Here is a 13,068-nt window from a genome sequence, read left to right as displayed (position 1 = left end):
CTAGGTAATGCAGATCCCCATATGGTGAACCCCAGCGTCTTCCCAGTTGGGCTCTGCAACGCAGGCTGTGGTATAAACACAAGCTCCTGCCCAGGAGATTTGGGCCTTCGAGTCCAATCAAAAAGCGAAAAACAGGCATGTGAATGAAAAAAAAAAAGACAAGAAAAAAGTGGAGAGGGAAAGATAGAAAAAAAAAGCTGTTCAATGGAAAAGAGAGAAAATGAAAACCGAGAGATGGAGAGAACCCAGCCCCACCTGATGTAACATTCCTTCTGTTTCTTCAAAGCTGACGCTGGCAGTGTGCAGGGCGCAAGTGAAATTACACCTAACGGTGCAACAATCTGTCTCTCACCCGCCCTCTCATCTATCTCTCCATAACCATCAATCCTCTCACTGTGTTTTATTTTGAGTGCTAGGTATGCTCTTCTAGGATACGGTAATGTAGATTGCTTCAAGAAGGGGTGACATTTGAGTTTTGCAAGAATTTTGCTCTAGGGATCATATGCCACGTTAGTTGCTTTTAGTTTTATTTTCTTGCTTTTTAACTTTCTCTAAGTATAGGAATGGTGTGGTTTACTATAAATTGGGTGACCACAAAGTTTTCCTAAATTAGAGACTATTATGCAATCAGGACTAAATCCTTCAAAGACATTAACCAACAATTAAAAGTTTATTTCTTCTTTCTTTAGTGGCTTAATGCCCAGAGTCTGTTGCACAATAGTATTATAATTTTGGACCTCTTTTGAATCGGCTGCAGTGATGCAATAACTGACTTGGTTGATGCTGTAAATGTAAATGTATTCTCACAATCCACCATCATTCCTGTGTAGCGCCTTTCTCCTGTCCATTTCACATCCTTAGACAAAAGCTGTGATTGATCTTTTGATGGTCTACAACAAACCACATAACCCAACATATGCACACAAACACGCACACACACACACACCCAAAAAGTCCACAACTTTTCACCTTTCAATTCCAAAAGAGCTAAAGGGTAAGGAATGAGGAGTGTAATTTGTTAAGACATATTGATGTTTTCAGTAAAACCTGGTTAGCACCTTGTATGTCTACAGAGACCTCAGGATTCGTTTTGTTTACATCATTCTTATATTTCTGTCAGAAACAGGAAATTTTTAAGGTATTTCATGAATTAAGGACATGATTAAAGTGTATAGTACTGTGTGTGTTTCTGCTGTGATGGTGTGTGTTTGTCTGTGTGCCTTCATAACCATTACTGTGCTTGTGGGGAAACAAAATTCCCATGCACAGGTGAAAAAAGACAGATAATGTAGGTGACTGTTAGGATAAATGCTGCTTAAAGGTGCACTCACTTAAAATCTTTTTTTAACATATAGTGCACAGTAACTAGGGTGGGGAATATATATATAATTTTTTTATTATATTTATCAGTATCCCATATATATATATATACACACACACACACACACACACACACATATTCTGTTTGTGATTAGATGCACTTCAGCCTAGTCTAAGACATAACAAAAACATCAGATATATACAGAATGGACTGTGTAAAAATACAAAATATCATTTTAATGTCTATTATTTCTCTTTAAAAATACAAATGTCATTCTTTTATAATTAATATGTCTGTTGTCTTAGCTGAAATATATGCTAGTAGGGAGAAAAAGTCACACCAGGAACCACTAGCATATGCCATGCTGGATATTAGAGGGCTGATTAGATCTGAGGCCAGTCACTAGTGACCCTATAATGCAGTCTGGGTCCTGTTTCCGAATCCTGCTCCTGGAGGAGCCCCTGTCAGACTGTTTTCACTCCAGACCTATTTTAATAAGGCTCTGGCAGTTTATTAGGCTAACTATGAGTGTGGCAGTTTGGAGGCAGTGCATGGTCTGAAAGAGAACCTTCTGTTCTGCAACTACCAGTAGAAGGATTTGGGAACAGTCACATCTGCAGACCTTTGAACAAGGCTTTGTTGAGGAACCAGATTTCCACAGTCATCACATAAACATCAGTGACTGCAGTACTGAACATTTCTGGAATCACTACCACATTATACGCCATTAACACAATCTGTAGGAACAATTGGTCCAGAAACTAATTCCAGTGTCTTTGTTCAATGCAGTTTCTAATTTAATAAAATGTAGGAACTGTATAATAACAACAGCATGTGTATTTTTTCAGCATGACTGTGACAAAGCAGGATATCTGAAATATTTAGTTCAATCCAATCACCCATCCACAACAAATTTACCAACGAAAGCCACCAGAAACAGTGAGAAGTAACAAGTACGCTAATTAGCATGCAAGGGAACGAGAAGTGCAAGGAGACACCCAGATGGGCCACAGACACAACAACTTTCTTAGCAACATAATCATTTTACAGAACAGGAATAAAAAATAAAACAGAAGAAGGGACCTTACCTGCCACTCACAACAAAACAAGCCACCAGGAAGATCAGCAGGACGATGCCTCCAGCTATGGACACGGCCAAGATGGTAGACTGGTTAGGATCTCCGATTGCCAGCATGTCTATGAAAAAAGTTAAGTGGGAGAGACTGTAAATGTGTCTGTAGTACAGCCCAAGAGAATTTTAATTCCCAGCAGCATGGTGAATGCCAACGTCAATTGTCTCGTTTTCTCCTGCCACCCAAATGGATATGTTTACATTTGAAATAACAAGCTGCCGGATTAAAAATTTCACTGCAGACTTATGGATTTTATGCTGCTTCAATCGACCGATTACACAAAACAAATAGATCGTTTATCAAGGCAGGCGCTTTGCTTTGAGTAACTGCCCCTCTCTGGAAAATTAATATGCCCAGGAACAGGGATTGATTTAGAACCACGTTTGCTCCAAACTCAGTCAGGAGACGTGGAACTACAGTGGCCCCTCTGAATTTTATAAGAATTCAATTTTTATGAGGCAATCCTAAATAAATTCCAAAAATACTGGGTAGAATAAATTATAATCCATTTAAACATAATAAATATGTGTGGGTATAGTATGACTCAGAGTTAGAAAAGAACAGGGAAATAAAACCAGAAAGCTCGTAAAATGATGATTGAAGTAACACACAACAACAATTGAAAAAAAAAACTGGTGAAAAACAAGTAAACATATTTTGGTAAATATAAGTGGATAAATCAATCATTTTTATGATTGCTCAAATGATTGCACACTTCTCCTTGGAACTGCAACAGTATAATTTGCATTTTGTAAATATTTTAACACAAGGTAGTGTTTGCTTTGTGCATTTTAATCTGGAACCTTGAATTTTATGAATCATAAAAACACTAAAGTAACAGATTTTTAAAAATATTAATTATAAATATTTAACATATTGAAAAAATAACTAAAAAATAAATAAATATACGTTTTTTCTTTACGTCCTGTCTGGGATTCTGACCTATTACATGGATGTGGTATTCATCCTAGCCAAAGACCTTTTACATGTAATATTTTTGTAGGAAGACAACCATGACAAACACATTCCACACTGAAGTCATTTTTCACTTTGGATAGATGTCACTGAGGCTGAGTGCTGTCACAGTTTTTAGAAAGTCTTTCACAAAGCATAATTAAATTGATTGATTCATGAGTGGAGTGGGTTTGAATTGGAGCGTTTCAGACTGGTGCTCTCTGTGAAACGACTCCAAAGAGAGTCAGTGGGCCGAGACCACATTCTAAATGAGGGGCATACTGCTCTCTGACTCTCGTGTTGAATGCCCCCCTACATCTTTTGAAGTGGAGCCAGATTGCTTGATCTAAAAAATAAAAAAACACAGACAGAGGGATTAAAGCAGGGCTGCCATTGTCTTTGGAGACATTTAATGATGTGTACTGTATGTGCCTCCCGGGGAGGAGGTCAGTAAATAAGACACACTTCAGTTCACAGCATGAAAAACCACGCAGATTACACGGCCTCCCCTCCCACATCTGTTCTGCTGGAGAGTGAAACCCCTCTCAGGGGCAAGGGGGAGAGAAACAGGAGAGCACGGGGACATAGAGGTTAGATGGAAAAGGTGAGGAACAGAGTGCTGTAGGCTAAAGAGCAAGAGAATGTGAGTGTGTTTGGGTTCCCCACTTCGTAAAATACTAATTCTTATGTACATCGCAGTTCTTTTTCATCACAGTTATTCACTTTGATTTGACACAACAAAACAAACATTTCTGTGTGTTCAGAATTTAAAATATTTATATATAGAATTTGGATAGTAAGGTTTGGCTACTAAGTTTAGAATTATATTATTTAACATATAGTTATTGCATGTATGCATTAAACATGTATATATATATAAATTAGTGTGTGTGTGTGTGTGTGTGTGTGTGTTTATGTGTAAAAGGTAATATTCTTGACACATTCTGATCTTACCCTCATGACTGGTCTCTAGCTCTATCTCTCCGCCATAGTTCCCATAGCCTCCGTCTGTGCGTGCCCTGACCCTGAACACATAGGTGGTGCCTGGCTTCAACCCCTCCACTGTCATCATGTTGGACTTGGTCTTCAAGACAGTGTAGTTCTGATCCCTCTGGTTCTGCAATGGGGTGAAACACAGAATGGATATTCACATGGTGTTTAAAAACACTACTCGCTTCTCATGCTGCAGAAGTGGAAAAATAGATGCGCATTGTGCATTTAGAAAATTAAAAATCGTGGGGAGAGAAATGAAGACACAGCCATTCTTATGGTTAACTTACTTCAAAGGTAGCAATTAAAATATTCATATTACAACAACCACAACTTTACAAAACTCACAAAACTCTTGCACATATGTTGTGATGTTTCAAATGTTTTGCCAAATTTGTTGTGCTGCTCGGCAACTTTGAAGCACTTCTTGCAAATGGGCTTTAGTTTTTCCTCATTCATCTGGTTGATATCCGAAATACTTCCAGAGAGTGCTCCTGCTTTTTACATTTTCTAGCAAGCTTGGTGCTGCAGAATTATGTTTAAAGCGCCTCTCATGTAATCATTGGGTCCTCCAGGTAGTCGGGGGAGGGGCTGCCTGCTGCAATGCCTGTTAAAAATATTTGTAGTCTGTCCGTGATTTCTGTGGACCAGCAAATGCAAAACTGGATTTTGGGTAATGATACAATTGTTAAATGATATCAAAATCAATAGAAAATTTTATTAGTACCTGAGTACTATTATCAATATTACCATGATTCCTGTTAAAGGATCGTTCCTGGTAAACTCAAAAGATGACTGAGTGGCAAGCAGCTCCAGTCTTTACATTTACAGGATTGGTGAGCTGAACATGAATACATTTTTGACTCAATAGAGCTTGTGTGTGATTTAGATTGGACAGCTGTAGTGTCTAAGATGGGTTGTAAGAATAAATTGTAAGAATAGTGGACACTGATATGTCTCTCCAGAATGCCCTGATATGACCTAAAGCTTCATGCACATCTCATACTCTCAGTTATTACACAGCAGCTCACACTGCGAGGAAATGGATCAAACAGTCACTGCCAAGAGAGTCACCCCCTCACCCCCTTCTGTGGGGCTGCGCTCAGTTCTAATAAGAACGAGGGATTAGCAGGATTAATCAGGAATATTATTTCATGGTTGTGCCAACTCACTGCCCGGCTGTGCTCTTTTTCTCATTTCCAAACGGCCCTGTGACCGACTTTCTCTCATCTGTGAAGGCTGTTCTCTCACAGCTGTTGGTTCCTACTTCCCTTCATCATCATGATGATGATAATTCAGTGCAAGTGATGAACATTTCAATTCACACCTGCGCCCTGCAGCATGCTACATTTCACACACATGCCTGCATAAATACAGTGTGTTAATAAAGCTTGGGTACGTGCATATGGAAGTGGGTGTGTATGTATGTGTATTTAGCGCCATGGACCCTCAGCCCTGCTGTCAAGCAAAACTGACTGCTGTAATAAAAGGAAGTTGGCACAAGCGGCAAGAGTGTGCTTGAGGAAAGGCTTCCACCCCCTTTCAGACCTTCAGCTGTGTAGCCGGGGCCTGATTATAATGGTTTTATTCTCTGCAGGCATTGGTGAAACCTCTCATCTGAATCACATGACATTTTTTCCCAGGCAAACTGACAAACGGGGTCAGAAAAAGTCTGTGTGTGTGTGTGTGTGTGTGTTGGAATGGAAAATGTGCAAAAAGATAGCTACTGCCAGACCCCCATCTGTGTGTTGAGCTGGAAAATCCACACTCCATCATCCCCCAGCATGCACCACACTGGCCTACACACCTCCATCCCTGATTAAAGTAAGCAACACCACCTTGTAATGCTACGAGCTGAGCAACTCCACATGCTTCAAAAAATAATAATTCATTATAAAGTTTCTAATTCAACACTCTCACTTTGGGTCTGATTAACGGGGTGAGCTTAATGTTTGAAAAAATAAAATGCGTACACACTGTCTAAAACACCTGAATTTGCATCAACAGTTTGAATTAAGTTAAAACGCAAACGTATTTAAAAAAAAGATGTGTGGTCGTTCTACCTCTCATGCATGCAGATGTATTATACAAATATTTCCACGCAACATTAAAACAAAAGAAAACACATAAACACTTTTCAGCATTTTTATAATGAGGGGCAATGTTAATGTTATAAATCTTGCATGAACGTTTACGGATTCAGCTCTGTGTTCAAAAATGCAATGGAATCTCTGCCACGCGCCTCGGATGCTGCAGAATTTATGTGACACATGGCCACGCTTTTATATTAACCATGAGTGCCAGTTATAATGATGCTCTGTGTTCAGGAATGGGTGACATCAGTGTCGGATGAAACGGTGATAATTAAAGAAACATGAGCGTGCAGGGGGTCAACGCTTTTAAAAGTCACCGGCTGCTTCAATTTTCGAAGGCACGCCAATGTTTTATCCCCCAATTACTCATTCCAGCTCTGCCTTACACTGTGTAATCATCACAGCTGCTAATGGGGGTCAGAGTGACACAGGAAGGAGGTGGAAGAAGAGAGGAGAGGAGAACCGAACAGAACAGAAGACACACCTTCTCGTAGTAGATTACTTCATATTCCACAATGGCTCCACTGGCTCTGTCAGGCCCCTGCCAGGCAAGAGTAACGCTGTCCTTACTCTTCCTCTCCTTCAGAATGACGCTGACTGTGGGGAAGAGAAGAGAGGGGGAGGGAGGGTGAGAGAAAGGCAGAGGGGGAGGTCGGGCAGGCCTGATTGGAATTGATCACAGTCTTTTCGTTAATGAGAAATCACAGCATCTGTGGACCGGAGGTGTGAGGGATTGATGTCCCTGTGTGATGGGCTGCGAGTAGGGAGCAGATTCTCGAGTGCTCTGTAATGGACACAGGAAAGAGCATCGTACTGCATACATACAGACACAACAGAGTCTTATCTGTGTTATTGTAATACACACATGCTCATACTTGCTTTAGCTTCACATTATTATAACATGGCAGGAAAAAAAGACAGGAGAAGGGAAAGAAATCCTTCCTCAACTGATCAGACAACTAGTTTAATTTTCACACCATGTCCCACACCTTCAGTGTCTCATATCTCTCATGTGTGTCTGTGTGAATTTGTCATGACCTGATCCTCCAGACACGTCCTCATTATTATTCCTCCATTAACACACCCACTCTCAAACAGGTTGAACTGTCAGTCCTGTGGTTTTGTTTTAAGAATATAACGATAATCCCACCAATACCATCCATCCATGAGTAATACAACAATACACTCAGGAGAGCTGCCACTGTAATTAGTAAATATAAGTCACTTTATGCAGCTCAGGGGTGAATAAGAAGCTTTGATACGAGTAGTTGTGTAGCGTGTAGAGTTGATCTGGACTGACTGCACATATACATGCAGATAGGTGGAGAAGCTATGCATCATGAATGATAAACATCTGTATGTTCGCTCTCACTCTTCATTCCTCATCCAAGAAGGTCACAGTACACAAACACACAAGAAAAAAAATGTACATTAGTTTAAAAGCATATTCAAGAAAGTGAACCAAAGTAAATCGTTTGTCTGATCCTGACAATATATGCTGTTAGTTAAAAGGCAATGAGTAAAGGCACACACACAAACACACATTCATCCAACAGTCATTCAATCACTGACACAACACGCAAACACACACACCCTCGCTGACACAGGCAAACAAACAGCTGCCCAGCACTTGAGTGGTGTGAGGACACAGGGTGAATAAATCGAGAAGAAGTGACAGGTAGAACGAGGGGGGGAATTTTAATGCACAAGAGCAGCGCAAGAATTCACACACAAACACACAACGCACATATACACACATGCATGTCTTTTTTTTCCTCAGCTCAAGGCCAGTTTTCTAAATCCATATGAATAAATCCTTTTCTTAATCACACCATATAAATGTGTTTTGCAGCAGAACGACTCGTACAAGAAAGAAAAAGAAGGGAAAGGAAAGCAGAGAGAAACGAAATGTTGTACCTGTCTGGCTGGTGGTGATGTTGACAGACACCAGCTGTTTGGGGCTGGGGCTGAGGTCAGACACTCCGTTGACAGCCTCTATGCTGAAGGTGTAGTTGGTGTGGGGCTGCAGGTCAGTCACCAGGACCTTGGTGTCGCTGAGGCCAAACTGTCGTGGCACAAAGTGCAGGCCGCTGCCGCAGGGCCCACACTTCCTGCCATCGCCAGAGCACTTCTTGCAGTGGATGCTGTAGGTGACATCGCCGCGGCCGCCATTCTCTCGTGGTGGGCTCCACTCCAATGTCACCGATGTCTCATTTATGGTGGAGATGGGGTTCTCTGGAGCAGAGGGGGAACCTGGGGTCATGAGGGAAAGAGAAGGGACAGCTTGCTACAGTTGACGAAAAATGGATTTAGGTTGCCATTAAGTTCACCAGGGTACATCTCCTCAGTCATACAGTTTACTTTACTTTTCAGAAATAATAGTGAAAGGGAAAGAATATGTGCTGGGATTACTGGTGTATGCACAGGAGTCAGCCAATATGAAAAATTTACATGGATTGCATTTGAAAATTAATGTGGCAACATTGACAGCAGTAGGTATTTAAATGGATAATGCCAATATTCCAAGGCAATGCTATTTTTTAATATTTCAAGACAATGTAATTATCCAATGTAAATGTTGAATGCTAATGTTTATGCCACCAGAATATACATTAATTTGGTGTGGTAGTAGCCTAGTCTGTAAGACACTCACCTATGAACCCGAAGACGCAGGTTGAAATCCCACTTACTACCATTGTGTCCCTGAGTAAGAAATGCAGTAAATGTAATTTGACTGAATGTATGCACGAAATAGGTGGAAACCAATTTATAGGTTCCGTCACTCGGGAAACAGGGAGACGCTGTTGCAGCGAGAGCTGCATGGGATTGTGGTTAATAAATTTCCCATGGAGAGTGTCTGTGGTGATGTATGAATCCTCCTCTCTTCTCATTTCAATTCAACATCCTTTGAATATAGTATGCAATACAATATTATACAATATTAACAAAACTGATTATATTTATAATGGCTTGCGAATCCATGAAATAAGGGAAATGTAGTCTAGAAAATGGACAACAGAACAATGTAGAACATGTAAAGATAACAGTAATTTTTTTTTTTACTGTAATAATACTGTACTACCTTCCACGTAGGTCTTATTTTTCTTTATGTGAATCCTTTTTGCAATTTGCTTGTAATATGTATCACGTGTGTATTCATGGGTTGGCGTGGGTGCATGTATTTCATTTTATATCCTCACTCCCGTCTGTGCAGTGTGTGTATTTCATGCCCATGTGTGTTTTCTGATACCTGTGTGTTCATTGTTTAAAAAGCATTATTGATCAGTCCGTCTCATTTTTCTTTAAAGCGAGCCTCGCTACTGGGGTTGAGGGAATTGATGAGATAATTCCAGGATTGCAGAAATAAAATGGAAGGATCATAGAGGGAGGGGGGCTTTAAACGGCCCCTGTGATGATATTTCATCAGATCCAGAGTGTGGACAGGTGACGACTGATCCCCTGGGTGCTCCCCCGACAGACAGGCTCTCTCTCAGGCTCAGAGTGGACAGACATTAGAGAACGAATGAGAGGAATGGCTTCTGATGGCAGGGTCTGATGCATGAAGACAAAAAATGAATTTTCAATTCCTTTTTTTTTTTTGGTAAATATCATATGTAAACATAAATATCTGTAAACATTTGTTGTAAATCTGTCTGTCTGGCTAATTTCAAAGCACCATAATATATGTAGTGCTTGGGATATGTGTTCTAATGTCACATCAAATGTGTCGTCAGGACGACTAACTTAAATGATGTTTTTAGAAACTAAGTTTAAAAAATGAGAGGTTCTCCTGAACCCAACTTCTAATTTTATGGATAATTTAAACCGCTTCCTGTCAATACATCACACATGCAAAGGAGCACAAGGAGTGTTGCCAAATAAATGTGTGTTTCAGTTTTGTATCAAAAAACACACACAACTGGTGAGCTATGAGATAATTATTTAACTGCCACAATTATTACTTAACAAACTTAAGAAATATCTATTCTCCTGAAATATCACATTCATATCTGTTCAGTCTGGCAAATATGAGCTCAAGATGCTGTCTCTTCCCTGCCTGTTTGGTTCGGTTCTGGTGGCATAATTTTTCCTTAGAGACCAGGAGACGTTTTGGATATCTTGAAGCAGAAGCTTCTCTTTATTCAGATGCCCCCTGCTTTTTATAGTGAAGTGATTGTCACATGCGATACACAGAAGCACAGCACACAGTGCACACAGTGAAATTTGGCCTCTGCATTTAACCCATCACCCTGTGTAAGCAATGGGCAGCCATGACACCCGGGGAGCAGTGTGTGGGGACGGTGCTTTTCTCAGTGCACCTTGGCGGATCGGGATTTGAACCGGCAAGACAGGGATACATTGTACTTTATATACATTTAGGGGGTGGTGCTTAGATCTAAAGATCAAGCACCTGGGTGATGACCCCAAAAAAAAGCCTGCAAATGAACCACTCACACCAGTCCTAATCAAATCATCAATCCAATCAATCAATTGTCTGATGTCACCTTAAATGCAAAATACAATGTACTGCACCTTTTCATATGCTGCTATGTCAGCACATAAGATCATCATATTTTCAACAGGTTCTTAAATTTGTAATCTAACAGTTCACATTTGTTTTCTCTGCTGAAATTGACTCCAATTGTGCAAGGCACAGCATCTGCTATCAAACAAAAGACACAGACAGATTGTCAGCATTTTAATTCCGTCTTCCCTCTAAATCTACATTGATTTTCTCCATCTACAGTGGATGTAAGGGTCTTCCTTGAATGTGCTTTTTCTCAGAACATGATGATTATTATAAATAGTTTGAAGTGTTTTATGCAGTTTATTCATGAGGAATATGGAGACGTGTAAATGTGCTGCTGTAAGAAATATAAGTTCTCTCTGTACGCGCTCCAGCTTTGCCGCTCTAGCTCCCTCGCGCTCTATTTCTGTCTCCGTCTCTCTCTCTCTCTGTGCAGCTGGGCTGTAATTTCAGGCAGTTTTGGTGAGAAGGGGGGTCTTTAGGTGATCATCTCCTGGCGTGTACCCAGCCAGCGGAGGCGAATGAGAACAAGAGCACACACCTGTGCCTAATCAGGCTCGACTTGAGTGAGATTATAGCGCGCATGATGCCCACACCTGCAACGCACGCCCCGCCTAATACCAGACTCAGTCCCACCGTTTCTGCTGTCCATCTAACTGGATGATAGGGAGAGAGTCCATCTAGCACTCAACAATCAAGGAAGTGTGTGTGTGTGTGTGTGTGTGTGTCTGTGCATGGTGTATACATCGTTTTTACATGAAGCCTTTTAAAATGTTCTGATAATAAAATCTGATTGATTGAGATAAAATAACACACCCGTGAGTGTATATCACTTCAGCTGTAATGTAGCTTTTAAGTGAATTGAACTGGGCAGTAAATTTACTCCATTATTTGATTAAATAATCGCAAGCACTTATAATGTTCATTAATGTCCTTAAATATAATTATTTATTTCTTATTAGTGCTTTTACATCAATCTTTATAAAAGCAACACATTTGGTATAAAAAAACAGTAATAAAAAAAGTCACATTGCCCTGAGTGTATTTTTGTGTAATGTGTTATTGTGTGTATTCTGTTTTCCTGTGAGCTTCCGCCTCTATTCAAAAATGTGACAATAGAGACGCGTGTAGTCTCATCTGTCTGTGGTGTGGGAAACATCACTGCCACATGTGTGTCAGTCTGGGTCTGATTTACGTTTCGCTGCTCTCTAATTAGATTAGCACCTCCTGGCTGCTTCCTGGCTGATGAGGACCATGTACAAACAACCACCCATCTTGCCCAGTGTCTGTATTCTGAACACCATTAAGATAATTAAGATCTTCATAGATGAACCTCTGGGATTTCTTTACTACAAAGGTTCAAGAATGCGTAAGGATATCATTAAATTAATGATAATTTTAGCAACAGCATAAATGTTCATCATGTACAATGAATTTCCACATTTGACAAACTGGATTGTGCTTTATTTTGAACATTTAATCTGGATTCAATGTCTTTAGTGCATTAATATAATGCCTTTTCTGAATGATGCATTGTCAGTGGAACTGTTTAATTATAGCTGATATAACTTTTAACTAATAACTGATAACTGTCACAAACACTTCAGGGGTTAAAAATAAATATAATTCACATGCCTCTCTCCATGGGCTGCCTTTTACTACTGAAATGCCACTCCAGGCTCTTTAAGTACAATAAAGGTCATTCAGCCCCATTCACGCCGATGGATTGAAAAGAAAACACTGATAACTGACAATAAATAGTGATTTGGGTGAATTCTGTGGTATCTGCCCTCTCATTATCACTCTTTCTCTGCCCATCTCTGCCTCTTGGGTTTCCTCGCATCACAGTGGAGACATCACTGTTGTTGTAAATGCTGTGAAGAGAAATGACTGACTCTAATAGCACAGGGAACATGACATGTTGAAGCCCATCTCCATTACAAACTATTAGGGTTGATTGTGTCACATATAATTATTTGTGCAATAAACCAGATTTTTATCATTATTGCCACATAATTCAATATAGCTTTGAATTGAATGCTTTATTCT

The 13,068-nt window shown here is 40.1% G+C and overlaps 1 protein-coding gene across 2 annotated transcripts in view; it reads right to left on the bottom strand.

The window, feature by feature from the left end:
• The window catches only part of epha4b (eph receptor A4b), a 96,857-nt gene that overhangs the window by 28,322 nt on the left and 55,467 nt on the right, over positions 1 to 13,068 (bottom strand). For both annotated transcript variants that reach the window (XM_028975616.1, XM_028975617.1), the window contains exons 5-8: positions 8,409 to 8,744; positions 6,976 to 7,088; positions 4,363 to 4,525; positions 2,410 to 2,518 (exon numbers count right to left, since the gene is read on the bottom strand). In XM_028975616.1, coding sequence (XP_028831449.1) covers positions 2,410 to 2,518; positions 4,363 to 4,525; positions 6,976 to 7,088; positions 8,409 to 8,744 — 721 coding nt within the window. The remainder of the gene's footprint in view (positions 1 to 2,409; positions 2,519 to 4,362; positions 4,526 to 6,975; positions 7,089 to 8,408; positions 8,745 to 13,068) is intronic.

Source organism: Denticeps clupeoides, chromosome 4, assembly GCF_900700375.1.
Source record: "Denticeps clupeoides chromosome 4, fDenClu1.1, whole genome shotgun sequence".
NCBI lineage: Eukaryota > Metazoa > Chordata > Actinopteri > Clupeiformes > Denticipitidae > Denticeps > Denticeps clupeoides.
The sequence above is the reverse complement of the archived record's forward strand: the minus strand, read 5'-3'. Positions and strand labels throughout refer to the sequence as shown.